Source organism: Podarcis cretensis (assembly GCF_951804945.1).
Source record: "Podarcis cretensis genome assembly, chromosome: 8".
Classification (NCBI taxonomy): Eukaryota; Metazoa; Chordata; class Lepidosauria; order Squamata; family Lacertidae; genus Podarcis; species Podarcis cretensis.
In genome coordinates this window covers 939,634-965,722 of record NC_137177.1, presented here as the reverse complement: position 1 = coordinate 965,722, position 26,089 = coordinate 939,634, and the positions used below count along the sequence as shown (strand labels likewise).

General features: G+C 51.6%; 3 protein-coding genes across 4 annotated transcripts in view; all 3 read right to left on the bottom strand.

Moving 5' to 3' along the window:
• LOC307221084 (uncharacterized protein) overlaps window positions 1-219 on the bottom strand; it is a 42,213-nt gene extending 41,994 nt beyond the window's left edge. The window contains exon 1 of the mRNA XM_079985299.1: window positions 43-219. Coding sequence (XP_079841425.1) covers window positions 43-117 — 75 coding nt within the window. The 5' untranslated portion in view covers window positions 118-219. The remainder of the gene's footprint in view (window positions 1-42) is intronic.
• A 3,287-nt stretch (window positions 220-3,506) lies between these two features.
• LOC307221320 (zinc finger protein 213-like) lies at window positions 3,507-17,009 on the bottom strand. Of its 2 annotated transcripts, none has more exons than XM_079985764.1 (6): window positions 16,893-17,008; window positions 16,208-16,860; window positions 6,421-6,912; window positions 6,147-6,228; window positions 5,803-5,885; window positions 3,507-4,906 (listed from the first exon to the last, which is right to left on the bottom strand). In XM_079985764.1, exons 3-6 carry the CDS (start codon window positions 6,826-6,828, stop codon window positions 4,769-4,771), a joined length of 711 nt encoding a protein of 236 aa, XP_079841890.1. In that variant the 5' UTR covers window positions 6,829-6,912; window positions 16,208-16,860; window positions 16,893-17,008; the 3' UTR covers window positions 3,507-4,768. The 2 variants fall into 2 exon arrangements, with proteins under 2 accessions (XP_079841890.1, XP_079841889.1); XM_079985763.1 differs by lacking the exon at window positions 3,507-4,906 and adding an exon at window positions 5,011-5,466 and having other exon boundaries at window positions 16,893-17,009.
• A 56-nt stretch (window positions 17,010-17,065) lies between these two features.
• On the bottom strand, window positions 17,066-24,955 carry LOC307221116 (uncharacterized protein). The gene is made up of 6 exons (XM_079985385.1): window positions 24,906-24,955; window positions 23,343-23,815; window positions 22,616-22,697; window positions 20,521-20,603; window positions 20,097-20,223; window positions 17,066-18,960 (listed from the first exon to the last, which is right to left on the bottom strand). The coding sequence occupies exons 2-6, from the start codon at window positions 23,754-23,756 to the stop codon at window positions 17,264-17,266; spliced, it is 2,403 nt and encodes an 800-aa protein (XP_079841511.1). The 5' UTR covers window positions 23,757-23,815; window positions 24,906-24,955; the 3' UTR covers window positions 17,066-17,263.
• Between the last annotated feature and the right edge of the window lie 1,134 nt (window positions 24,956-26,089).

Here is a 26,089-nt window from a genome sequence, read left to right as displayed (position 1 = left end):
GGGGCAGGGAGTTCCCCAGGCTTCCCCCGAGAGGAGACCCACCAGAGCCCGGCAGGCGAAGGCGAGGCCGGAAGGGACGGAAGGGACGTCAGAGGGGAGGAGGCGGGGGAGGAGCATCGGCCCGCCTTCCTTTCCTGTCCTCTCTAGGAAGCCAGCTCGGCGCCCCTTAACCCTTCTCTCTCCCGCGGAGCCGTCAGGGGCGTCGCGCAGGCGCAGAGCTGCTCCCTCTGAGGGGAAGAGGCCGCACTGGGGCCGGCAATGGGGGGGGGGCGGCCTGGGCCGAGGGGAGGGGGGCGCCTGGCGGCGAAGAAGCCGGACTGGGCGCGTGTGCGTGTGAAGGGGGAACCCGTGTCCGGGAGGAGGAGCCCCTCTCTCTGCCTGGGGCTGCGAGGGGGAGTCTGGGCGGGCAAGAGGGGGGGTCTTGGGGGGGCCAGATTGGGGATCCGGGGGGGGCGAGTCTCTCTTGGGGTCCCCTTGGGGGTCTGCGGGGCAGAGAGCCCTGTCCCAGCAAGAGGGGGGCCCTTGGGGGGCTGGAGGGGGGAGACATTGCCAGACATGGCTGGGGGGGCCATTCTGTGTTGTCCCATCTGCTGCTTTGTGTCTGTATTTCAGCCATAAATGTATGTTCTTGGTGAAGTCACATTGGAAGCAACACAGGAGCAGCCAAGGGGGTTTTCCTAGGAAGCCTTTTATTCCCCCTCCGGTGACATTGTCTGTTCTGAACACGCTGGCATTCTTACACCCCCAAAATTCCTGGATTCAGTAAGTGTTAGAATTTGGCTTAGACTTGGGTTGCCAGACCTGTGTGCTAGACACTCCCAATCCTCTGGAATCAGCATGTCTTCAAAGCTCCTTCAACCAGACAAGTTTGCCCTGAAGTGAGAGGCTGGGGTCATGGGCTGTTCAGAGAACAAAGGGACTCGGTAGGAGAGGCAAAGGTGAGAGGGCCCTCTTCTTCCACAGGTGAAGGAAGGTGAGCTGCAGAGCTTAGGAGTTATGGGATGGAGAAGCGGAGCAGCAGGCAGAGCAGGATGGTTGAGGTCTGCTGGAATCCACAGCTGCGGCTCTGGGAGAAACAAGAACCTCTAGGAGTGTCAGTGCTGTAAAGCCCACCATCTCCATGCTCATGTCAATAAACCAGATATCATGAAGACACCAGCGACTTCTCTGTGCCTCATTCCAAAAGGAAACACGAACCCTGAGTGACCACCTTAAATCCTTGGAGAGATTGGGATGGATGCAACAACACACAGAGAGAGAGAGTTGTTCATTTGCTGAATTGGATTGTTTCAACCTGGAAACAAAACATCTCACAGCTTCTCTAGCCTACCTATAGTAGGAGTATTGAAAGTGAGAGTCATCATCGCCTCCTCGTTTTTGCTCCTCACAATCTGCCCACCCTCCCAGAGAAGGGCAACCAAGGAGATGAAGACTCCGTCCTCTTCCTTCTGTGACGGCAGGTTGCTCTTGCTCCTTGTCCGCCTTCCAAAATGAAGAACAGAATCCTAAAGTTGGAAGGGACCCCAAGGTCCATCTAGGCCAGGGGAGGCAACCTAAGGCCTGGGGGCCGGATGTGGCCCAATCGCCTTCTCAATCCGGCCCCCGGACGGTGCAGGAATCAGCGTCTTTTTACATGAGTAGAATGTGTCCTGTTACTTAAAATGCATCTCTGGGTTCTTTGTGGGGCATAGGAATTTGTTCATTCCCCCCCCCCAAAAAAATATAGTCCGGCCCCCCACAAGGTCTGAGGGACGGTGGACCGGCCCCCGGCTGGAAAAGCTTGCTGACCCCGGATCTAGGGCTGTTTTTCAATGTCCCAACGCTGCCTGGCACAGGTCCCTCCAAATGCTCTTGTCTGGCTGCTCTTTCTTCACCCAGTCATGTCAAGGAGCAGCATGGGGGCTAAAAGGAGGAAGAAATGGAGGACAATATCCCTGTCCCCCCAGAAAAGCTCTTCTTTCTCTTTTTGTGGAGGGTCCAGGCCCCTCTTGAAGGACCTTTGCCTTGCTCCAATCAGGTTGTATATTTCCACCCCTTGGGACGGGACCAAAATATTTGACTTGCCTCGTTTTGAAGCTTTGACCATTAGGCCTGCACACCATCAGCTTTTACAGTGGTACCTCGGGTTAAGTACTTAATTCGCTCTGGAGGTCCATTTGTAAGCCGAAACTGTTCAGGGGCCTCCTGAAACTGTTCATGTGCCGCCGGAACATGATTTCTGTTCTCATCCTGAAGCAAAGTTCTTAACCCGAGGTACTATTTCTGGGTTAGCGGAGTCTGTAACCTGAAGCGTCTGTAACCCGAGGTACCACTGTACATACTTTACATTTGCTGAGGCAAAATCTCCACCCCCAACCTTGCTTGCGGCAGTTCTGCCCTCGCCTTAATCTCCTCCATTTTTAAAGGAAACCTCTCTTTTTCATGGGCCATCTTGGCCTCCCTGTCTCTTTCTTCTTGGGCTCATCTCTCTCTCTCTCTCTCTCTCTCTCAGCCTGTATCTCTGCTAGATGAAGGGCAGCTGCCATTCTGGCCTCTTCTCTCTCTTTCTCTGCTTCAACCTTAGACAATTCCAATCTTAGCCTCATCATCTCTAATTCAATATATTAGGATTCTCCTCAGACGCAGCAGCTGGGTCATCCTGAGTCTCTTTGGCTTGGCGCTTGCTGGTCATTTTCTGACAGGAATTTTCTCTCTTTTTAATCAAAGAACTTCACTCCTTTATTAAACTGGTTGTTCTGTGTTTCTGTGTGGGATTTAACTTCGTATCACGGCTCTTTCCCCCCGGCACCCTTGGGCCCACCCTTCAGGCTTGTCGTTTTGAGACCCCACTTCCTCCCTGGGTTCCTTTTTCTGGAAGGGACTGAGCATTACTGCTCCCCCTAAGTCTCCTTTGATTTCATCTCCCAGGTAGAGACTTCAGTTACTGTTTTCAGCCTAAATGAGCAGGAACCGCTTGAAAACATTGCTCTAAACTGATGAGCTGTTTGAGCTCACCTAACTTTCCTCCCATCTGTCCAGAGCTTTGTCAATTCGGCTTCCCAGTTGGGCCGAAGTCTCTCCTGGTTTCCTTTTAATTTCACCAAAGGCTTTTTGGCTTTGTTCTGCAGTCAGTCCAAAGCGCACTTTCACTCTCTCTTTAAATGTGAGGGAATCAGAGGTTTCATCCTCTCTGAGATCTGAGTATATTTCACTCAAAATTCCACATATCTGTGGGCGTAAGTGCAGCACCCAGTTTTCCTCATGAATGTTTAAGTCTGCCAGTCCACTCAAAACTAAATAGGATCTGTGTGGGATTTAACTTCATATCCCACCTCTGCCCCCAATTAATATGCGAAGACGCAGGGGCTCTTCCCCCCCCCCGGCACCCTTGGGCCCGTTCTCTCTCTTAAATATAGTGCACCCACCTCACAGAACACAATTTCCACAAATGCCCTCCAACTACCTCAGATTATCTTGTGGGGGACTGGCGTGAGGTAAAACTTACTAATTGGGAGTCGCAGGCAGGATTTCTTCAAATAAACATTAACGATTTTATTTAACAAGGAAGTTTATGACACGAGTGGATAAAACTTGGGATACCTCAGTTTACAATGTTATTTCCCTTCAAGTTTTTCTCAGTTGTTTCACACTTAAGACTTTGGCTCTTAACAAGGTGGCACTTTCTGCCAGTTACCCTACTCCCGAGGGACTCCAAGCCAAAGACCCAAGGGATCTCTGGTTTGGGAGTCTTCTCTTTCTAGAAGGATCTCTCCCCTCCTGACTGGGATGAGAGCTCAGCAGCCGGTCTCTTTCCAGCTCCTCCTCCTTCTCCTGGCTCAGCCTCCCAGTTCCTTCCTGGCCTGATTTACTCTCCCAGGACACCACACACTGTCCTTCCCACCAAGCTCAGAGACTCCTTTCTCTAGCTGGTGGTCTTTTCCTCAGAGTGGATGTTTCCACCCAGAACCAGCTCCTCTCACTCCCCATCTTCCCCACCTCCCTCCAAAGCTCCTCGCCATGGGGTCAAATGGGCCCACGTCTCCCTCCTCCAGCTCCAGGGCTCTTAGTCTGTCCGATAACCACATGGGGTGTCTTTGGGTGTAGGATATTCTCCTAGGGGCCCCAACCTGCCACTTCTCCATGTTCTTTTCTGATAGATCAAGACGCATGGCAAGGACGTTGTCCGGGTGCTGCCCTGAGCTTCTTGCAGCCTGATGCCAACAAACAGGCGTGTGTGTCCTGCTTGTTTATGGGAAGCAAGACAGGCCCTGTGACTGAAGCTCTTTCCACACTCTTGGCACTGAAATCATTGCCCCCCACTGGGAACTCTTTCATGGATCATGAGCTTGGCCTTCTCAATGAACCTCTTTCCACATTTCAAGCACTGATAGGGTTTCTCCCCTGATGAAGACAGAAGCCGCTTCAACTTCCTGAATCACTTTGAAGCCTACATTTAAGAAGGCCTGGGCAGTTTAGAGGAGCCTGAAAAAAATATTGGGGGGGGGGGTCTTATCTGCCCTGGAGGATCTTCCCCCCTGCTCAGCACCTTGCACCTCTGGCGGCCCTGCCCCTATGAGGGGATGAGGGGCTGCTGATGGATGGAGCCTGAGGGGGGAGGCGAGCAGTCAGCTCCTCCTGTGCATCTGGCCAGAGCCATGGCTGCTTTCCTGAGGCCCCTCCTCTGCTTCTGCCCCCGTGAAGGGGCCCTGATGGGAGGCTGTGGGGGCTGCAGACAGGCCAGCCCTTCAAGAGCAAAAGGGGGCCATCTTGGAGGGGGGTAGGCATAATATTAAGCCTTACTGAGAGAGTCCGAAATCCCCCAATTCTCCTCCACGACTTCCTTATGGAGGGCTCTCTGGTCAGGATCCAGCAATGCCCATTCCACATCTGTGAAATGGAAGGCTACATCTTCAAAGCACACTGGACCCTAAAAGAAAAGGGTTGTCCTCTTAGATAACATAAAGGTGAACTGTGACACTTTCTTGTTTTCTGCCTCTTAATTGGTGTTCAGTATTAATTGGATTTTTTCCCCTGCACATTTTATGGATGCATATTTTGATGTGTTAATGGAATTACCGGTATTCATTGTGTATTTTAATGAAGGGCATTAAGAAACTGGTGTTCTTCAAATCATTCTTCTAATCCTGTGCACAAGCATTCCGGTTTGCCACATGGAAGGATCCCTTCTTCTGTCCCTCTGTGCTGTTCTGGCCGGGTGGGGAGTGCTGGGATCCCAGAATGCTGTGGGAGATAGTAAGTCTGCAGGCTTGAGTCTGCTAGCTGATGCAACTGGCTGATGCAATCGGCCTGCAATACTTTCTATGCAAGTGCAGGGTCAGAATGCTGTCAGTTGATTGGCTGTCCTTGGTTTAAAAGGGAAAGGTGGTGGTGCAGAGGGGTGTGGTCAGAGAGAGAGAGTCTTCCTCTGTGCCTTAAGGTGCAGCCAGGTACTCTCTTTGATTGTATGAACTGCTCGTGTATTATAGCCTGGAGATATTTGTATACAGAGAGCTCACAATAAATATACTGCACTGAAGAACCTGGAACTTTAGCATTTCTGCTAAAGCGCGGCAAAGATTTCGCAACAGGGAGGACTCTCCTGAAGCCCTATAGACATCTCCAAGGTGCGCAGGGGAATGAGAGGGGGAAAGCCCCATTGTGGGACTGATGGGGTGAATCCTGGCCACTCTTTGGTATGGGGTGTGAACTGCTTAGAAGCCTATTTGAGCCTTCAACCCTCCTTCCCTGGCGGTTCCTTCCACCATTCCTCTGTGTCCCCCAGTCCATGACATCCTCTCTCCCCACATGGCCCCTTCCTCCTACCTGCTCTGGGTCCACAGGGGCAGCTTCCCCTCCCCCACCAAGAAAAAGTGGACAAACAGGTCTTGTTGGCATCGTTCCGTCTCCTGCGAGAGAAGAAGGTAAGTGGGAAGCCAAGAGCACATGCTTCACTCCGAAGGAAAACTACAGGTTTCAACCAAGTAGGAGTTGCCACCTAAATGTGGACGTTTGTACCCATTTGACATACTAGTTGTGCAAAAATACAACTCCCTTTCTCTGGGCTCTTGGTCCCCTGTGAATTCTCCAACAAGATGAAAAGAATTCACAGATTAGTTTCAAAATCCACAAAATGTGACGAAACAGAGAAAAAACTTCTTCCTCCTTACCCAGAGGCCTCTCTCTGGCGTCCAAGGGAGTCTTCTCTGCCTCAGAGGAATCCAGACCCATTTCTGCTAAGGGATCCTTCCCCTGAAAGAGCAACAAGGATTCAAAAAAGTAGATTAGAAATGGAATGGCTTAGGACACAAACGCTTTAGGGCTGTCCGATATCATTCATTGGATGCTTTCCAAAAAAAGGATGGGCCATTAGGAAATGATTTGGGAATACTCTCCCTCCTCTTTGGAGCCCCTTGGGAGTATCCAGAGGAAAGTCTCTCTCACCTGCTGCTCTGCCTGCTTCCTCTCCTCTGCCTGACTCAGGAGGAAACCTTCGGCCAGGGCCACCGCCTGGGAACTGGTCTCCGCTCCGCATTCCCTCACCCAGCTCTCCATCTCCAGAGGAAGGACAGCCAGGAACTGCTCCAAGATCACCAGGTCCAGCATCTGAGCTTTCGTGTGCCTTTCTGGCTTCAGCCATTGATGGCAAAGGTGGTAGAGTTGGCTGAAAACCTCTCGGGGTCCTTTGGCCTCCTGGTAGCAGAACTGCCTGAGCTGCTGGCTCTGCACCTCTGAGCAAGGGGTGTCCTCCTGACCCGGGTTCTTTCTCACTGTTTTCCCAGAATCCCCCACTGCTCCCATGGTAGGTTGCAAGGCCTCTTCCTGCTTCAGGGCCAGCTGAGTCTTGCTCATCCATCTCTGTTCCCAGGAGATCGGAAGGAGTCCCTAGGTCTTCTGCCAAGTTTTGTCTGTCCTACTGAGAGGTGCCAGAGAATCCTGTAAAGCAAATGCATTCTTCTACTACAAGATTGATACACAGTCAGGAGAAATGTTTCCTGGGCCAGCATGGATGAGTCTGAATCACAGCCCAGACTCAGAGTTCAAGCACTATATTCCCATGTTCTCAAGACAGACTTCTGTCTTTGTTGTGAGGGCAACTCTCTCCCCCTTCAGAAGCATGGCTGCCTCCAATTGGGGGGCCTGGAGCCATCACTAGCCCTCTGCTCCTCCCTGAATGGGCCTCATTCTCTTCTCAAGCCATCTCTTCCTCCTGTGGGAGGGAGTTCCATGGGTCTAATTGTTAAGTTGTGGGTGAACATATCAGACAACACAGTAATTCGTCAAACAGCTCTTGTTTATTCACAGGCCAGAACAGAACTGAGCTGAAGGGTTCAGCCAGCTTGCTTATATAGAGCTCCACTACAACGCAACGGTAACCACTTTCTGTAACTATCTAATCACTGAACATCACTTTCAATCCCTTATTTGCATATGTGGACCTGAGTGAAAACTATCTACAGTATCCCCCTGCTGGCCCAGGGTGAGAACTTCAGTACATAACACAAACTGCGCACTGCGAGATGGAAGGACTTTGTTTAGCACAGAGGCCAAGTTTTTATTTCTGCCTCCAGATGTTTCCATCTGGCTGCCACCTGGGCTAAGGAACGTGGCTGATTCCTCAGTCCCATCAGGGTTCCTTTGCAGGCCCTTTTCTTCCTGACTCAGTGACCCCTCCCCAAAGTGTGACTGTCAGAGCTGCCTCCAGGTCCCAGCTCACAGAGGACCAACGCAAGGCTGTAGTTATGTACAAAAGTCTTTATTGAGATTCAGTTTCCATTTTAAAGCCGCAGCGTGCAGCTCTACGTCCCGACCTTAGACCGGTGAAGACCTGTCTGAGTCTCCGCCCCTTCCACACCAGTTTAAGACTCTCGCTTTGCTCCACCTCTTCCTAAGTTCCTTTCTCCTCTGGGCCCTCCTGCCCGCTAGGGTTTCATCCTTTCTGGACTCCTCTGACGCTGACCCTGATGATTCTTCCCCCTCCTTCCGGCGGGCTTTAGGACCTGGTTCCCTATCCGGGCTACCTTCTGTGCCGCTCGCCTGTACCTTTGAACTTGGCGTGCACGCCCAGCCTGCAACTTTCCTCTTGACTGTTAACTCGCTCTCCAATGGAGGCGTGGTCAACCCTGACTCATCTTCTCTCACTGGTGGTGCATATGTGGGCTCTGACACCTGGAAATCCTCCCCCCCACTGCGCTCTGGTGGGGAAGCTGGTCCTGATTTCCAACTGCTGCTCTGGGAGTCCCCGCTGGCCCCTTGCTTCTGGGGTGTCCCCCTTGGCTCGCCCCTTGCCCTGCCCATCGGCGCCCCCTTCTGTGAATCTTCCGATTCGCTGGAGAGGCTCATGGAATCTCTCGGGCTGCTGTCATATTCTCCTACGCTGCCCTCGGATTGCTCCCCCTCGCTCTCCATCTCTTCTCCTCCCTGCGCTCCCGCTGAGTCCCTGACATCCATCCCCCCCTCGAAGTCCCCCCTTCCCCCTCCCTCTCTTCTGGCGTGGGTTCCGGGTGCTCCAATGCTGTGGGGGTGCATGCCGGATACCGGTCTTTCCCCCTGGCATGCTGCCAGTCCGTGACGGGTACATCGACGTCGCTCTCCTCCGCTTCCATCTCGTTGCCGGCGTGCTCAAACCCAGGATCCTCCCCCAACCCGTCCATGCCCCTTTGTTCCCCCATTTCCTCTGGGTAGTCTACGTGCCAGGGCCCTCTGAGCAGTCCCCTGCGCCACTCCTCCTCGGGTTGAGTGTCCCACCAATAAGAGCGTTCCGCACCCAAGTCTGAGACCGACCCCTCCGGCGAGGTAGTCTCTGGAACCGTCTCCTCAGCTGAGGAGAACCCCTGAAACGTACTGGCTGAGAGTGTGGGGGTGAAAAGATATTCGTCAAAATAATCCTCCGGCATGGGCCTGTGTGGGAAGAGTGCGTGGAACTCATCTTTGAGGTAGTGCTCCTCCACCGCATAGTACGGCACCCAGCTGTTGGCGCTGGCCGGGGCACCTTCCCTTGCGATGAGATATTCGACCCCCTCTTCCCCCCATCTCGAGTCCAAAATCTCCGTCACCTCGTTGAGTGGCCCCGCCCTCGGCGACCCCCCTGTCCTGGGTGCGTCACTAAGCGGACTGGGAGCCGTCCCTGGCTCCTGAAACCTGTGAGGTGCCTTGTAGGGCGTTAGCACCGATCTATGAAAGACCGGGTGCATTCTGGAACCCTCCGGTAGTGTCAAACGGAAAGCCACTGGGTTGATCTGTGCCTCGACTAGGTAAGGGCCCAGCTGCTTGTGTCCTAGCTTCTTCTTAGCTAAGGATCTGGCCGGCACTGCCTGGGCCGCTAACCAGACCCAGTCCCCTACCTGTATGTCCTCCCCCACTCTTCTGTGTTTGTCTGCTTGCACCTTGTATGCGTGTTTTGCTAGGTCTAACTGTCTACGGAGCTGTTCATGGACCTCCTGTAACTCCTCTGCCAATGCCTCTGCTCCCTGCGGCTCCCCCTCCCCCTCTTTCTCTAAGCCCGGGAAGGTCCTGGGATGTCGCCCGTTGTTGGCGAAAAACAGTGTCACCCCCGTGGACACGTGTTGTGTGTTGTTGTAGGCAAACTCGGCCAGGGGCAGGTAGTCCACCCAAGTCGAGGGCTGCTGGTTAGCGTAGCATCTCCGGTACTGCTGCATGATGGCGTTGACCCTCTCCGCTTGTCCGTTGGTCTGCGGGTGTCTTGCCGACGCTAGGTTGACCTTGACGTTCAGGATCCCCATCAGCTTCCGCCAGAAACTCGAGATGAACTGGCGCCCCCGGTCGGACAGGATAGACCGTGGCAGGCCGTGCACCTTGAACACGTGGTCTATGAACAGCTTGGCTGTCTGTTCCGCTGTGGCCACCTTCGCGCAAGGAATGAAGTGCGCCATCTTGGTGAACATGTCAACTACCACAAGTACTGCTGTTTTGCCCCTCGAGCTGGGCAGGTCAGTGACAAAGTCCAAGGCCACCCTCTCCCACGGTTGGGACGGGGTCTGTAGCGGTTCTAACAGTCCCGCCGGCGGTCTGTGTACTGGTTTGGCCCTTTGGCATGTGTCGCACCTCGTGACGTAATCCGCGACTTCTCCCCGCATCTTGGGCCACCAAAAGTCTCTGGCTACTAATTCCACCGTCTTTTCCTTGCCGAAATGTCCGGTGCTGGGTGCGTCGTGTAGCTGTTGCAGTACTGTCGCGCGGAGTTCATCTCCCGGTACGTAGATGGCCCCCTTGCGGAGGAGCAGTCCGTCGTGTATCTGGAACTCGTCGTCCTTCGCCGTGCCGCTGCGCACCTCCTCCATCTTGGATCGCGCGAAGGAATCTGTTCGCAGCTCGCGTCGTATCGCTTCCAGGTCTACTGTGGCTGAAGCGCATGCCCACGCCTTGGGTGCGAAAATGTGTTTGGCCGCTACCGGTGCTGCTTCCTCCAGATACTGCGGCTTCCTGGATAGCGCATCAGCCATGATGTTGTTGTCTCCGGGGATATATTCTATCCTGAAGTCGAAATCCGCAAAGAACTCCGCCCAGCGGATGTGTCTCTGGTTCAGGAACCGCGCCGTGCGCCAGTACTCCAGGTTCTTATGGTCCGTGCGCACTTGCACCGTGTGTTTGGCTCCGATGAGGAAGTGCCGCCACGCCTTGAATGCTGCATGAATGGCCAGCAACTCTCTGTCCCAGATGGTGTAGTTCTGCTCCGACTTGCTGAGTTTCCTGGAGTAGAAAGCACACGGCCTCCAATCCCCTTGCGGGTCTCGCTGCAACAGGACTGCCCCCACGGCTCTGTCGGAGGCACGCTTGAGTTTCTGAAAAGACTGCTCTGCCTGCTCCGTCCAGATGAACTTCTTCTTCTTGGAGCTGAGGGTGTCCGTGATGGCCGCCGTCTGCATAGCGAAACCCTTGATGAACTTGCGATAAAAGTTAGCAAAGCCGACAAACCTCTGGACCTCCTTCCGATTGCGCGGGCTCTTCCAGTCCAGTACTGATCGTACCTTGGAGCTGTCCATGGCGATTCCCTTGTCGGACAGCTTGTAGCCCAGGAAATCCACCTCCGTCATGTCGAACTGGCATTTCTCCAGTTTGGCGTAAAGCCTGTGCTCCCGTAGTCTTTGCAGGACTTCCTTGACATCTCTCTCGTGAGCCTCCTGCGATTCCGAGAAGATCAGAATGTCGTCCAGGAAGCAGACGCACTTCTTGTAGAGGAGCCCTGCTAACACGTGATGCATGAAGGCTTGAAAGCAGTGGGAGCCATTTTGTAAACCAAAGGGCATAACCCTATACTCATAGGTGCCCAAGGGCGTGAACATGGCCGTCTTCCACTCGTCGCCCTCCCGCATGCGTATAAGATTGTACGCCCCTCGTAGATCCAACTTGGTGAAGATGCGTCCCTTCCTCACCGTCGTGAGCAAGTCGTTGATCTTGGGCATCGGGAAAGCCGTGGGCTTGGTTTTCGAGTTTAAAATTCTGAAATCAACTACCAGCCTCTTTTGGGGCGTGTCTTTTTTCTTCACAAAGAACACAGGACTGCCCCCCACTGCTTTGGATTCTCGGATGAATCCCCGCTTCAAATTGTGATCTATGAACTCCCTGAGCTCTTGCAGTTCGTCTTCAGACATGGAGTACAGTTTTCCGGTCGGCAGCGTTGCCCCCGGCAGGAGGTCAATCTTGCAGTCGTAGGGTCTGTGGGGAGGCAGCTTGTCTGCTTCCTTCTCGCAGAAGACCTCCAAAAACGCCTTGTACTTGTCGGGTACCGCTTGCAGCATGCCCAGTTGTAACTGTGGGTCATCCTCTTGCCCCTCGTCCTCCTGGTTAGTCATGATGCAATGTTCTGCGCAGTAGGAGGAGCAGAAGGTCAATTTACGCTGGTACCATGCCAATGCCGGGCTGTGCCTGTCCAACCAGCTCATGCCCAACACTATGGGCGTGTCTGACAGTTGGGTGACGGTGAAGCTGATGACTTCGCGGTGATTTCCAATGCGCATCACCATTGGCGGCGTTTGCTGTACCACCTGTCCCCCCAGCAATTCTCTTCCATCGACTGTCACTACTTTCAGGGGCATCGCGGCAGGCAGGAGCGCTATGCTATGTTGCTTGATGAAATCCACTCCTATAAAGTCTGCATTGCTACCAGAGTCAATGGTAATAGGGACTTCCATGGTGAGCCCATTGGGAAGCTGGAGTGTTGCGGTGAGCTGCACCACTGGTTTGGGCGGGAGGGGGTCTGTGGGCTGTAAGATTCCTGGGGACTGCTTCACTGATTCGTCTGGCTGGGCCCCAGCAGCTCTGCTTCCAGCCAGACTTTGTCGTTTCCCTGCTGCGGTTCCCTCTGCTGAGCTGCTTCTGTTACTTTTGCTGAGGCTGCATTGTGCTTGCGGAGCCTCTGGGGGCACTCTTTTGCCATATGCTGAGCACTTTCGCAGATGTAACACTTCCTGTTCCCTCTAGGAGGCTTCACCTTGGCTGCTCCTGGTGTGAGGGCTCTGGTTGCTGACTGAGCCCTGGCACCACCTATCTCCATCGGCTCCTCTCCCCCTCCCAGTGGAGGCGTGGATTGAGCGCGCGCTGAGTCTCTGGGGAAGAAAGGAGGTGCCCTTGCTGGCGTGCGTCCCCAACGCCCTTCATCTTTGCTCCAGGGACGTTCTTCTAGCCGCACACCAATCATCAGCGCCTTCTGGATCACTTCTTGAGTGCTCCGTGGCCTCTCCCCCCTTGCGATTTCGTCTTTCACAGCCCCGTTGAGCCCCTCCCAGAACAGGTCCCTGACGGACGCTGAGTCTTTTTCCCATCCCAGCGCGTTGACCAATGCAAAAAAGCGGGAATGATATTGCCTTACAGTGGCTCTGCCTTGTTTCAAACCGTGAATCTCTTTTCTAGCGACATCCACATCTATCTCCGATAAAAAACAATCGTCCATCGCCTTAATGAAGGCTTTTGCGTTTTGGAGGGCTGGATCATTATCTCTCCACAGATTGCGCAACCACGCTTTAGCTTCTCCATGGAGATGCGTTAGTATGAAGCCTACTTTCTCCTGCTCATCTCTAAAGTCCTTCTCCAGCAACTTTAGCGCAAAAACTACGTCTGCTCTGAAGTTAGGATATTGCTGCAGACTCCCATCGAAATGCGACACCAGGCTCCCCCCTCTCTTCCCGAGCCCGATCCCTTCTGATTTGGCTGCCGGTGGCCCCTGTTTAGTCAACATTTCCAACCTGTTTTGCAGATCCTTGCAGACAGCATCTGATTCCTCTTCTCTCCTCCTTGCCGCTCGTATTTCTGCGTTAAGTTGTACCACGGCATCTTGCAAAGCTGCCAGTCGTTCTTCTGTAGTCATCTTGTGCTGCTTTTGTGAGCTCGCGAAGCACCAATCTTCGCCCCTCGCTGCGTCCTCTCACGTTGCGAGGTTCTTTGAAATTGGAGACGGGACTTACTGTCAGAGCTGCCTCCAGGTCCCAGCTCACAGAGGACCAACGCTAGGCTGTAGTTATGTACAAAAGTCTTTATTGAGATTCAGTTTCCATTTTAAAGCCGCAGCGTGCAGCTCTACGTCCCGACCTTAGACCGGCGAAGTCCCGTCTGAGTCTCCGCCCCTTCCACACCAGTTTAAGACTCTCGCTTTGCTCCACCTCTTTCTAAGTTCCTTTCTCCTCTGGGCCCTCCTGCCCGCTAGGGTCTCATCCTTCCTGGGCTCCTCTGACGCTGACCCTGACGATTCTTGCCCCTCCTTCCGGCGGGCTTTAGGACCTGGTTCCCTATCCGGGCTACCTTCTGTGCCGCTCGCCTGTACCTTTGAACTTGGCGCGCACGCCCAGCCTGCAACTTTCCTCTTGACCGTTAACTCGCTCTCCGATGGAGGCGTGGTCAACCCTGACTCATCTTCTCTCACTGGTGGTGCATATGTGGGCTCTGACACCTGGGACTCCTCCCCCCCACTGCGCTCTGGTGGGGAAGCTGGTCCTGATTTCCAACTGCTGCTCTGGGAGTCCCCGCTGGCCCCTTGCTTCTGGGGTGTCCCCCTTGGGTCGCCCCTTGCCCTGCCCATCGGCGCCCCCTTCTGTGAATCTTCCGATTCGCTGGAGAGGCTCATGGAATCTCTCGGGCTGCTGTCATATTCTCCTACGCTGCCCTCGGATTGCTCCCCCTCGCTCTCCATCTCTTCTCCTCCCTGCGCTCCCGCTGAGTCCCTGACAGTGACGTACTGGTTTCTTGTTCCTTTGTTGTTCAGTTGCTCTCTGCTTTCACAGAGAGAGGATTTTTTTTTCTGACTGCGTAGTAAAAACTGAAGCATAGCGATGTAGCTATGATAAATCTCATCACTTCTGCGTGCTGCTTTGGTTCTCTGCTGAATGGGGGACGTGCCTGGAGCCTTATCAGAGGCTCAGGTCATCAATCACGTCGGAGGCAATTCTGGAGAACTCGGCCGGAGGAGGATGAGCTTTATCAGCTTGGCCGAGCACAGGTTCCGAAGTTTTTGGCTTTGGGCCTAGAAGAACGGCAGAAGAACAGAATGCGGGTTATCTTCTCTGCGTGTCAAGAAGATTGATAAGAGGTATGTACTCAAGCCCCAGGAAGCCTGCCAGTCCCTAATTAATGGCAATAAGGGTGGACTTTGAACTTTTAGCCAAAAGCTCTGATCGGCTGCAGCAGAAGATCAGAAAGCAAAAGCCTCGTGCTTTTGGAATACAGATGGCCAGTGCAAGAGTGACAGAGGCTCTTCAATTTGCGATGGGAATTCCAAAGCTCTCAAAAGGGAATTATCAGGACTGGGTGCAGTATGCAGCAGCTTTGCTAAGAAAAGAGGGTCTGTTTCATGTGATATCAGACGCCCCCCCCCCCAGCTCCAATAACCAGAGAATGGGAGGCTAAGGATTCCAAAGCAAGGGGAATTCTGATGCTTCTTGTGTCCCCTGAAGAGTTGCGTCTTTTGTGTGACAAGGCCTCAGCCAGAGAGATGTGGGACAGTCTCCAACAGTCACATTTAAGAACAGAGGCGGGCGCTTTTTTGTTCTTTTATGCCAAGTTGCATGATATGGCACTTGCTGATGGAGCAGATGTACGTGCTCACCTCATGGAAATGCAGAATCTAAGGCATGAGTTGCAACAGCATGGAATCACCTTTCCAGAGGCTGTGTATGCCTTCACGATTCTACATTCTTTGGGTTCAAGTTGGGAAGCGATTGCCAGCCAGATTGCTGTTTTGCTTCAGCAAATATCTCAAGACCGCCTGACTTTTGATTGTTAAATCTCAGTCTGTAGTGCATAGTGCCATTCAAAGAGCGTGCTATGCGTTTCAGAGCTTTCCAGTCCTTAATAGTAGGATTGTTGATGTGTCTGCTTAGCAAATTCGTGTTTACTGCAGTGTCAGCTCTTGAACATCTAGCAATGAGGTTTAGTTTGCCTAGCACACTTCTGTACAGTGTAGTGTCAGAAAATGCTTCTTCAGTATCATCTACCTGATAACCTGTTGTCATCGGTGTGTCTACAGGGTTAGCATCCATCAGGTTTAGTTTGGTTTACACATCAGCAATTTTCTGTGACTGCAGCAAGCGGTCTCTTGAATGCGAAGGAAGACTTGCAGACCTCATGTTACTTGCAGCCTCCCTGGCTTTGCAGAGAGAAGGGGGGCAGAACCTCTTAGCCCTGGCTTGGGGATCCCCTTGCAGGAGCTGAGCAGAGTCCCCACAGATCCGTCCCCTGCAGCCCTGGGACACCCCCGCCCCACTTCTCCCCAATGCACCCTAGGGCAGAAAAGAGAGGAAACTCACCAGATGCCAGAAGGGAAACTGAGGCAGCTCCTGCAGGAGACCAAAGGCCCCTCCCCTCTTGCCGGGAGGACCTGTTTCTGCCCCCCTGCAGCCCAGTTCTTTTTAACCCTTGCAAGGTGGAGCAAACCAAGCTCACATTCTCTCTCTGAGGCTGTTCCAGGAGGAGCCACGTGCATCGTGGACATCCAGAAATGAACCCGAACAAGGCAGGAGAGCTCAGTGGGTAGAGCATGAGTCTCTTTGATCTCAGGCCCCTGGGTTCAAGCCCCAGGCTGGGCAGAAGACTTTGGGGGTCCCTCATCATGACTCCCTGGCCCTCATGGCTGTTCTTCTGAGCCCTTGCAAAGCGGCGCTCGCCCTGCTCCTCTCTCTCTCTCTCTCTCTCTCTCTCTCAGGAGCCAGGGCCCCAGAGGGGTCTTCTTGGGGGGACCCTCCCCTGCAGCCCTGGGACCCCCCATCTCCCCAAGGCGACTCACCGGATCCCAGAAGGCGCCCCCAGGCATCACTTGCAGAGCAGAGAGACAAAAGCCTGGATGGGGGCGGAGCTTGTGCTCTGGGGAGCCTCCTCCCTTTATTCCTCTCTAGGAAGCCAGCTCGGCGCCCCTTAACCCTTTTGCTGGTCCCTCTCTCCCTGCGGATTTTTATCTCACCAGCTGCTCAGAGAGCAGCTCAATGGTTGTTTACATCATGTGAGTGTCTGAGAGCGTGAGACAGGAAGTCTCAGCACAGTCTCAGTACTGTGAAAAGTTACTTTCGCTTCTGTGTGAAGTGCGCTCTTCTGTTCTGCTGCTCAGAGAGAGCAGACATGCTGGTGGATTCTCTGTGTATAGACAATGAATAAAGTAGTTTATAGCTACTGATTGTCTCCTTCTTCTGCAATGAGATGCCAGAAGACGAGTGTGCTCCTCTCAGGAGGGAGGGGTTGCTTATTACCAGTCTCTCTGGACTGAGGAAGATTTACAGCCAGAGGGTGATCACCGGAGAGATGTCTCAGTGTCTTGGGAAGGTGGCGGTCTTCCCAGGCGTTTTTCCAACACCCCGGGCGTGGTGCAGGCGCAGAGCTCCTCCATCCGGGGACCTTGGGGGCCTGACGAGCTTCTCCCTCCGTGGGGAACAGATTTCTGTACATCTCAAGAGCAACAAGAATGTAATCCTTCCCACCCTTTGCTTCAGAAGCTAGAGGAAAACTCTGCAAGTGTTTGGCTCCAGGGTCCCTTGAGAGTTGTTTCTGACTCTCTGAGCAAAGAGGAAGAGGAAGGGGAAGGGGAAGAAGAAGAAGAAGAAGAAGAAGAAGAAGAAGAAGAAGAGGAGGAGGAGGAGGAGGAGGAGGAGGAGGAGGAGTAGTTTGGATTTGATATCCCGCCTCTCACTCCCTGTAAGGAGTCTCAAAGCGGCTAACATTCTCCTGTTCCTTCAAAGAGAAACGAACTTGTCCAAGCCTGTCTTGATTTTAGCTTTTTCAGCCAGCTCTAAGTCCTTTTAAGAGCTCCAACTGTATTTTTTAAGAGAACTTTAAAAATGAGACCAGACTTTCATAAATCCCTCCGATCACACACTTGGCACTGAAATGGCTTCTCCCCTGTAAAATTTCTTTGATGGGCAATGAGACTTTCTTTCCTGGTGAAGCTCTTTCGACATTCCAAGCACTGATATGGTTTCTCCCCTGTATGTATTCTTTGATGGGCAATGAGACTTTCTTTTCTGGTGAAGCTCTTTCCACATTCCACACACTGATATGGTTTCTCCCCTGTATGAAGTCTACAATGAGAAGTGAGATGGGCCCTCTGATTGAAGCTCTTTCCACATTCCAAGCACTGATAGGGTTTCTCCCCTGTATGAATTCTTTGATGGGAAATGAAACTGTTCTTTCTAATGAAGCTCTTTCCACACTCCATGCACTGATAGGCTTTCTTCCCTGTATGAAGTCTACGATGAGAAGTGAAACTGTGCTTTGGAATGATGTTCTTTCCACATTCCGCACACTGATAGGGTTTCTCCCCTGTATGAAGTCTACAATGAGAAGTGAGATGGGCACTCTGTTTGAAGCTCTTTCCACATTCCGCACACTGATATGGTTTCTCCCCTGTATGAATCCTTTGATGGGAAGTGAGCTTGGCCCTCTGACTGAAGCTCTTTCCACATTCCATGCACTGATATGGTTTCTCCCCTGTATGAATTCTTTGATGGGAAGTGAAACTGTGCTTTCTAATGAAGCTCTTTCCACATTCCGCACACTGATATGGTTTCTCCCCTGTATGAAGTCTACGATGAGAAGCGAGATGGGCACTCTGATTGAAGCTCTTTCCACATTCCAAGCACCAATAGGGGTTTTCCCCTGTATGAATTCTTTGATGGTAAGTGAGTGTGGCGCTGTTAATAAAGCTCTTTCCACATTCCAGGCACCGATAGGGGTTTTCCCCTGTATGAATTCTTTGATGGGAAGTCAAACTTATTTTCCAGGTGAAGCTCTTTCCACATTCCAAGCACTTAAAGGGTTTCTCCCCTGTATGAATTCTTTGATGGGAAGTGAGAGTGGAGCTGTTAATGAATCTCTTTCCACATTCCAGGCACTGAAAGGGGTTTTCTCCTGTATGAATTCTTTGATGGGAAGTGAAACTTATTTTCCAGGTGAAGCTCTTTCCACATTCCAAGCACTGATAGGGTTTCTCCCCTGTATGAATTCTTTGATGGACAGTGAGACTTTCTTTCCTGGTGAAGCTCTTTCCACATTCCAGGCACTGATAGGGGTTTTCCCCTGTATGAATCCTTTGATGGGAAGTGAAACACTTTTTCCAGGTGAAGCTCTTTCCACATTCCACGCAGTGATATGGTTTCTCCCCTGTATGAATTCTACGATGGGAAGTGAGCTTGGCCCTCTGACTGAAGCTCTTTCCACATTCCAAGCAGTGATATGGTTTCTCCCCTGTATGAATTCTACGATGGGAAGTTAGATTGTGGCTTTGACTGAAGCTCTTCCCACACTCCAAGCAGTGATAGGGTTTCTCTTTTGTATGAATTCTTTGATGGGTAGCGAAACTCTGTTTCCAAGTGAAGCTTTTTCCACATTCCAAGCACTGATAGGGTTTCTTCTCAAGGGGATTTCTTTGATGGGAAGTGGAATGGAAGCTCTGACTGAAGCCCTCTCCACAGTCTGAATCCTGATATGGCTCCTCCCCTGTATGGATTTCTTTGTAGTCTCCCTTATTCTTCATTTCCAATTCATCACCACCTGAAACTAAGAGGCAAACAGATTAGAGTCTCGGGAAGAAGTGCAGCCCCAAATTATGAAACAATGCTAATTAATGCTTGTGACAGAGAAAGAACTGAAGGGATGTAGATGTTATAATATTCCTTTTGTTATGTATAGTTTCATATAAAATCAAGATGAATACTAGATGTTTTCTCTCTCAAGTTTCTAAAAGTACATCTTAACCTGGTAACGTCATTTTGTTCAGATTTAAATATGCATCTGTACTATCTTCATAAATAAAATGTGCTTTCATTATTATCTAAAACGTGGCCAATTTCTTTAGTGGCTAAAAATTTAATGATGATGTGCATCACCTTAAAACAATTTTCATAAATTCTTGACATCACAGAATGCAGCAGAAACTTGTCATATCAGCATTATTATTATTATTATTATTAAAGTTTCCGTACTTAAATGTTACGTTTTGGTGAAAGGTTACAGGGGACGAGGCAGGGGTCTTTTCGATAGGGGAACCCACCCTGTGGAACGCCCTCCCAACACATGTCAGGGAAATAACGATGCAACTTTTAGAGGACTTCTGAAGGCACCTCTGTATTGGGAAGTTTTTAATGTTTGATGTTTTAATTTTTTTTGGTCTATTTGTTGGAAGTTGCCCAGAGTGGCTGGGGCCACCCAGTCAGATGGGCAGGGTAAAAATAATAAAATTATCATTATTGTTACTACAGGGTTCACTGCCTGAGATTCAAAAAGCCTGGCTCTGTTTTGGGATGGAGTTTGTTTGGTTCAGTTGTGGAATCTGTGCCATCTCCAATGTCAAGCAACTCTTTGGTCAAACAGAGAGAGACAGAAGCAAGAACAAAAGCAGGAAACTTGACTGAAGCTACTTCAACACCTCAAATCACTCTGAATCCTACATTTAAGAAGGCCTGGGCAGTTCAGACAGCCTGATCGTGGTTTTAAACGACAGAACTGGAGGAAGAATATTCACAGGGAAAACAATCAATAGCCATCCCTCCAAGGTTTGCTGTGGGAGTGTTAACATCCCAGGTGCTGCGGGTGGCGCTGTTGAGCCCCATCAGAATATCAGAGGTTCGTCACATAGAGAGATGTCTTGCATTATGAAACAGATAGGATGATCCAATAGGGAGCCTTACCGAGAGAGTCCAAGATCCCACGATTCTCCTCCATGACCTCCTGATGCAGAGCTCTCTGGTCAGGATCCAGCAACGCCCACTCCCCGTCTGTGAAATGGACAGCCACATCTTCAAAGCACACTGGACCCTAACAGAAAAGGGAAAAGGCTGTCCTCTTAGAGAACATTCCCTTGGCTCTGTTGTTTTCTACAGCGGCCAGACCCCTCTCTGCCTTCCTCATCCCTCTCTCCTGCTGCAGCTTCTGCCTCGGAGTCTGGGCTGCTCTCTGCCCCAGACTCCCTCTGCTCCCTCAGCCCTCTTCCCTCTCCAGCTTCAGACACCTCCTCCTCCTCCTCCTCCTCCCAGTCGGCTCCCTCTTCTCTGGCTCCTCCCACCATTCCTCTGCATCCAAGCAGTCCTTCCCCACAAGGCTCCTTCCCCCTACCTGATCTGGGTCCACAGCTGCTGCCTCCCCTCCACCACCATGAAAAGATGAAGGAGCAGGTCTTGGTGGCATCATTCCGTCACCTGGGAGAGACCAAGGTAAGTGGAATCCGTGAGCGCCTGCTTCTCTCAGAGGTGAAACAGTGCATCTCTAAGTACAGGTGGGGCTTCGTCCAAGTCTCCCCTGCTAGCTTCCGGTTCCGCTCTGCCTTAATGGAGGCAGCGGGAGATCGTTGGAGAAGGAAAAACAAGGGTGACCGAGGGTAATTCTCCTTGCAAGTTTTCCCCAGGGACAGGGGGGAACGGGCTTCACTCCCAGTTCGTCTCGGTACCAGGTTCCAGCTCCGGCATGGATTGCGAGAGGCAGGAAGGCGCTGAGTGCAAAAGCCCTTCGCCTGCCGAAAACCCTCCTTCACCGCCATTAAGAAGCAGAGGTTCTCCTGTCAATCAGAGCTCAATTTGGACTAATGTACAGGCGTTGCTGGAAGAGATGAGATCATAAACTGCGGAACTGAACCAGCTGCAAGGTCTTTAAGGTTTGAATTTGAGAGAAGACCTCATTTGGTGCAAAAGACGGTGTGGGGGAGGGGAGCCTACGGATTCTTTATATAAAGCTTTATTCTCTACACTAATGAATTGGCAGCCTGCTAGTTCAAAATATATATGTACAGGTGACCAGGGATGAAACTGGATTACAGATATGGAATACAACATCAAATGGAACTGTGTGTGTAAAAACAAAAAGGAAAAAGGGAGGGAATCTCTATTTTGCAAAATGTTTACGATGGAAAATTACAGCTGACTCTTCCCCATCCTTTATTATATACAGACTGAACTGATTAATGCTAAAAGGACTTGGAATTTAATCTAATTGGATAAATGCACATTTATCTTAGGCCAGACAGAGGGATGTAAGGAATCTGAAAGTTGTGTAGGTGCTGATAAGGTTCATTACTGAGTCATTTGCAGTTTGACCGATCCCTCTCCCAGGCAGAGAATAAAAATGGCGAAAACTGATTATTTATTGGGACAGTGTGATTTTTGCAGCTGCTGTTGAAGTTGCCAAACAACGAAGCACAGGAGAGAGCGATGGAGAATTTCTGAAACCACAATGGGATATTAGCTCCGCCCAAGGAATGATGGAGAACAGCAACAACCAGGAAAAGATAAAATATTTTACAAGGACGGGGGAAAACATCACGAACAGAAAGATTGCCACACATGGGAATAGTAAGGATATCGCTGGAGTGCCTCACTTGTAGTTTTATATATTATTTGTATAAAGGATTCTTATCTTGACAGGAGGGTGTCAGGGAACTGCCATCGGAGCCAGAGGGAGGGCTCCAGAGGGATTCCAGAGAGCGTCCCGGGAGTGAGAGAAGCAGCCCATCTTCTGGGGAAGGAAATCAGCATAGCACCAGTGGAGAAGGGGGGCAGAAGGGGGAATCGGCGAGGGGGCCAGCGGGGAGAGCACGGGTCCTCTGCTGCCCACATCCTCCCTGCGCAGAAGACTTCTGCGCAGGGAGAGTAGGAGGAGACTAGGCGTCAAAGAACTTCTTTGCTGGAAGAAGTTCAAGAAACGCCCACTGACGGGTTCTGCCAGCGATTGAGACAGCCACGGATGGGTGGCTGTCCGGACAGAAAGGGGTCACACAAGCCAGATGTGGCGACAACTTACGCACGAGCAACCCCTAGAACCATTACAGAGGGTAATTGAAAATAATAAGATTTCGGAATGCAGAAATCAAGAAAATCATCAAACCATCAGTTTTAGCATGGGGGGGGCACCTATATTATATAATTTGATATCTTAAAAAGATTGGTATTACTAATTGTATTGTAATTTCACATTGTTACAATGAGGCCATTAATGAACTGTAATTGTAAACTAATCAAATTACTATCATAAACGTCTCCCCTGCTGAGTACATTTGTACATTTGTACCCATTTCATATAATAGTTGTGCAAAAATACATCTCTCCCCCCCCCCCGAGCTCCAGGTGTCTTACCCCAAAAGATACAAAGGACTCACAGATTAGTTTCAAAACCAAGAGAATGTGACAAAACGGGGGAGAAAACACTCCTTCCTCCTTACCCAGAGGCCTCACTCTGGCGTCCAACGGAGTCTTCTCTGCCTCAGAAGAATCAAGACCCATTTCTGCCCAAAGATCCTTCCTCTGAAAGAGCAACAAGGATTCAAAACAGAGAATGGGGAGAAGGGTTAGAAAAGGAATGGCAGAGGCAAGCGCTTTCGGGGGACAGAGGTGAAAGCCGTTTCCTGCTTCTGCTAGACTGGTGTCTGGGGTTGGCTGCCAGGACCATGAAACATTGGTCCTCAAGGATCTTCACTGGCTCCCAGAACGTTTCCCAGCACAATTCAAAGCCCTAAACGGCCTCAAAGGCCCACTATACCCAAAGGAGCGTCTCCATGAACTGAGGTCCAGTTCCGAGGTTCTTCTGCTGATTCCCTCACTGTGATAAGCGAATTTACAGGGAACCAGGCAGAAGACCTTCTCCACAGTGGCACCCACCCTGGGGAATGCCCTCCCATCAGGCGATAGGGAGATAAGAAAATGCATAACTTTTAGAAGACATCTGATGTCTTCTTATGCTTTTATATGTGCTGGAAGGCACCCAGCCACATGAGTGTGATAAATAAATAAATTAATAATATAATAATAATAATAATAATAATAAGAAGAAGAAGAAGAAGAAGAAGAAGAAGCTTTCCAAAAAAGGATGGGCCATTAGGAAATGATTTGGGAATACTCTCCCTCCTCTTTGGAGCCCCTTGGGAGTATCCAGAGGAAAGTCCCTCTCACCTGCTGCTCTGCCTGCTTCCTCTCCTCTGCCTGACTCAGGAGGAAACCTTCGGCCAGGGCCACCGCCTGGGAACTGGTCTCCGCTCCGCATTCCCTCACCCATCTCTCCATCTCCAGAGGAAGGACAGCCAGGAACTGCTCCAAGATCACCAGGTCCAACATCTGAGCTTTCGTGTGCCTTTCTGGCTTCAGCCACTGATGGTCAAGGTGGCAGAATTGGCTGCAAACCTCTCGGGGTCCTTTGGCCTCCTGGAAGCAGAACTGCCTGAGCTGCTGGCTCTGCACCTCTGAGCAAGGGGTGTCCTCCTCACCCAGGATCTTCTGCATGGAGTTTTCCCAGAGTCCCCCACTGCTCCCCGTTTCCATGGCATGACCTCTTCCTGCTTCAGGGCCAGCTGAGTCTTGCTCATCCATCCGGAAGTCTCCAAGAGATCGGAAGGAGCCCCTTGGTCCTCTGCCAAGTTCTGTGTGTCCTAATGCGAGGTGCAGCAAATCCTATGAATCAAACACACTATTCTATTATAATATCAAAGCACAGCCAAGAGAAGAAGAATGTTCCCTCAGCAAGTTTAGGGAGAGAAGGAGGAGGAAGAAGTCATAACTGTGAATGACAAGTGAGTCATTTGTATGAAGTGTAATCTGGAGCCAGGGCAACAGTGGGGGTCCCTCCCAACCCCACTTCATAGTCTAGAGCTTCACCCCAACCCAGCCATATCTGCTTGGGTGGCTTGGTGAGCAGCAGGGCCCATGTCTAGCTCCAGGCACCGTCCCTTGGGGACTTCCTGCTCTGGATCCGAGGGGAAGGTGGCAAGGCCCTTCTTTATAAAACCCAATAAAAAGTTATTCAACAAACAAGAGGAAACAACACACACACACACACACACACACACACACATATTAGCAGGCTTTAAAGTTAATCACCAGAAAAGGAAAAGGTTATGAAAGAATACGATAGGAGAAGACCAGAAGGTTTTGGTGGAGGAAACAAGGTTTCAAACTGAAAACAAAATATTTGTGAGTTACCGTGACAAATACCAATTTATGTTGTTTCCAAATAATTATGTGCTGAAATTAAAGCATATGTGTCAAGATGGGAGATGCAAAGATATTGACCTCATTTTTTTATGGCAGGGAAAATGCCAAGTTAAAATGAAGGTTATTGCAAGATGCCAAGGAAAGAGAAGTAGGAAGCAAATCTCCTTTCTGTTTGTGCGCTTATTTAGATTACTTGATTTTACCTTTGATAAAAGGATATGGAGTATTGGATGCCCCCTTTCGTCTATCTCCTTTCAAACATGAGCAACATCTAGGGGAAGAAAGGGAAATAAGGGGCAATAAAAGACAGAGAGCCCCCCCCCTCTGCCCAGCCAGACTCCAGAGAGTTTGGGAAGGATGCCGAGAGACCCTCGGAGACACCGCCCAGCTGCCCCCCAAGAGCCTAAAAGCAATTCATTTCGGTGCCCCCCGGCCTGCCAGGGGCTCCTCCCTCCCTCCCTCTTCCGCCCCCTCCCAGGCCGAGGAGGAAGAGGAAAGCCAAGGAGCGGAGAAGCGCCAGGATTTCACCTCCGCGTCCCGGGGCAGGGAGTTCCGCAGGCTTCCCCCGAGAGGAGACCCACCAGAGTCCGCAGGCCGGAAGGGACGTCAGAGGGGAGGAGAGGAGGAGGGGGAGGAGCGGCCCGCCTGCCTTCCCTGTCCTCTCTAGGAAGCCAGCTCGGCGCCCCTTAACCCTTCTCTCTCCCGCGGAGCCGTCAGGGGCCTCGCGCAGGCGCAGAGCTGCTCCCTCGGAGGGGAAGGGGCCGGCGGGGGGGGGGCGCGTGTGCGTGGGAAGGGGGAACCCGTGTCCCGGAGGAGGAGGAGCCCCTCTCTCTGCCTGGGGGGGCTGCGGGGGAGAAGCAGGTCTCTGGGAAGAAGCCGGAGCCAGAAGCCGGGACTGGGCGCGTGTGCGTGGGAAGGGGGAACCCGTGTCCCGGAGGAGGAGGAGCCCCTCTCTCTGGCTGGGGGGGCTGCGGGGGAGAAGCAGGTCTCTGGGAAGAAGCCGGACCCAGAAGCCGGGACTGGGCGCGTGTGCGTGGGAAGGGGGAACCCGTGTCCCGGAGGAGGAGGAGCCCCTCTCTCTGGCTGGGGGGGCTGCGGGGGAGAAGCAGGTCTCTGGGAAGAAGCCGGACCCAGAAGCCGGGACTGGGCGCGTGTGCGTGGGAAGGGGGAACCCGTGTCCCGGAGGAGGAGGAGCCCCTCTCTCTGGCTGGGGGGGCTGCGGGGGAGAACCAGGCCTCTGGCACCTGGATGGAAATGCCACGGACAACTAAAGAAATAAGCGTCCGTTGTATACCAAGCAGCAGCAAAAGACCACACAAAAAGCAAGATTAAGTTTTATTCAGACCCAGAACAGAAAAAAGCAGCAGTAAGTGCAGTGTCTCAGAGATGCAGCGTAACATCTTTCCCTTAAAAGAAGTAATTAAACCCAACAATCAGGAAAGGGGCAGTTGAATGGAATTTTTGAGTGGCAAGGGGACAAGGAAACCCATCACAGCAGGCCTGAGTTGTTCAGCATCAGGAGAAGAGATTTCTGGACATCTCAAGAGCAAGAAGAATGTATTCCTTCTGTTACCGGAAAAATCTGAGGGCTCCCTTGGACAAAAAGTAAAGACACCAACCAGAGTAAATTGGAGCAAATCAGCAGCCTGTAGGCTTGGTCTTTATTGAAGAAAGACTGTCGCGACAGGGTGCTCCCCTCACTTGCAGGTGAG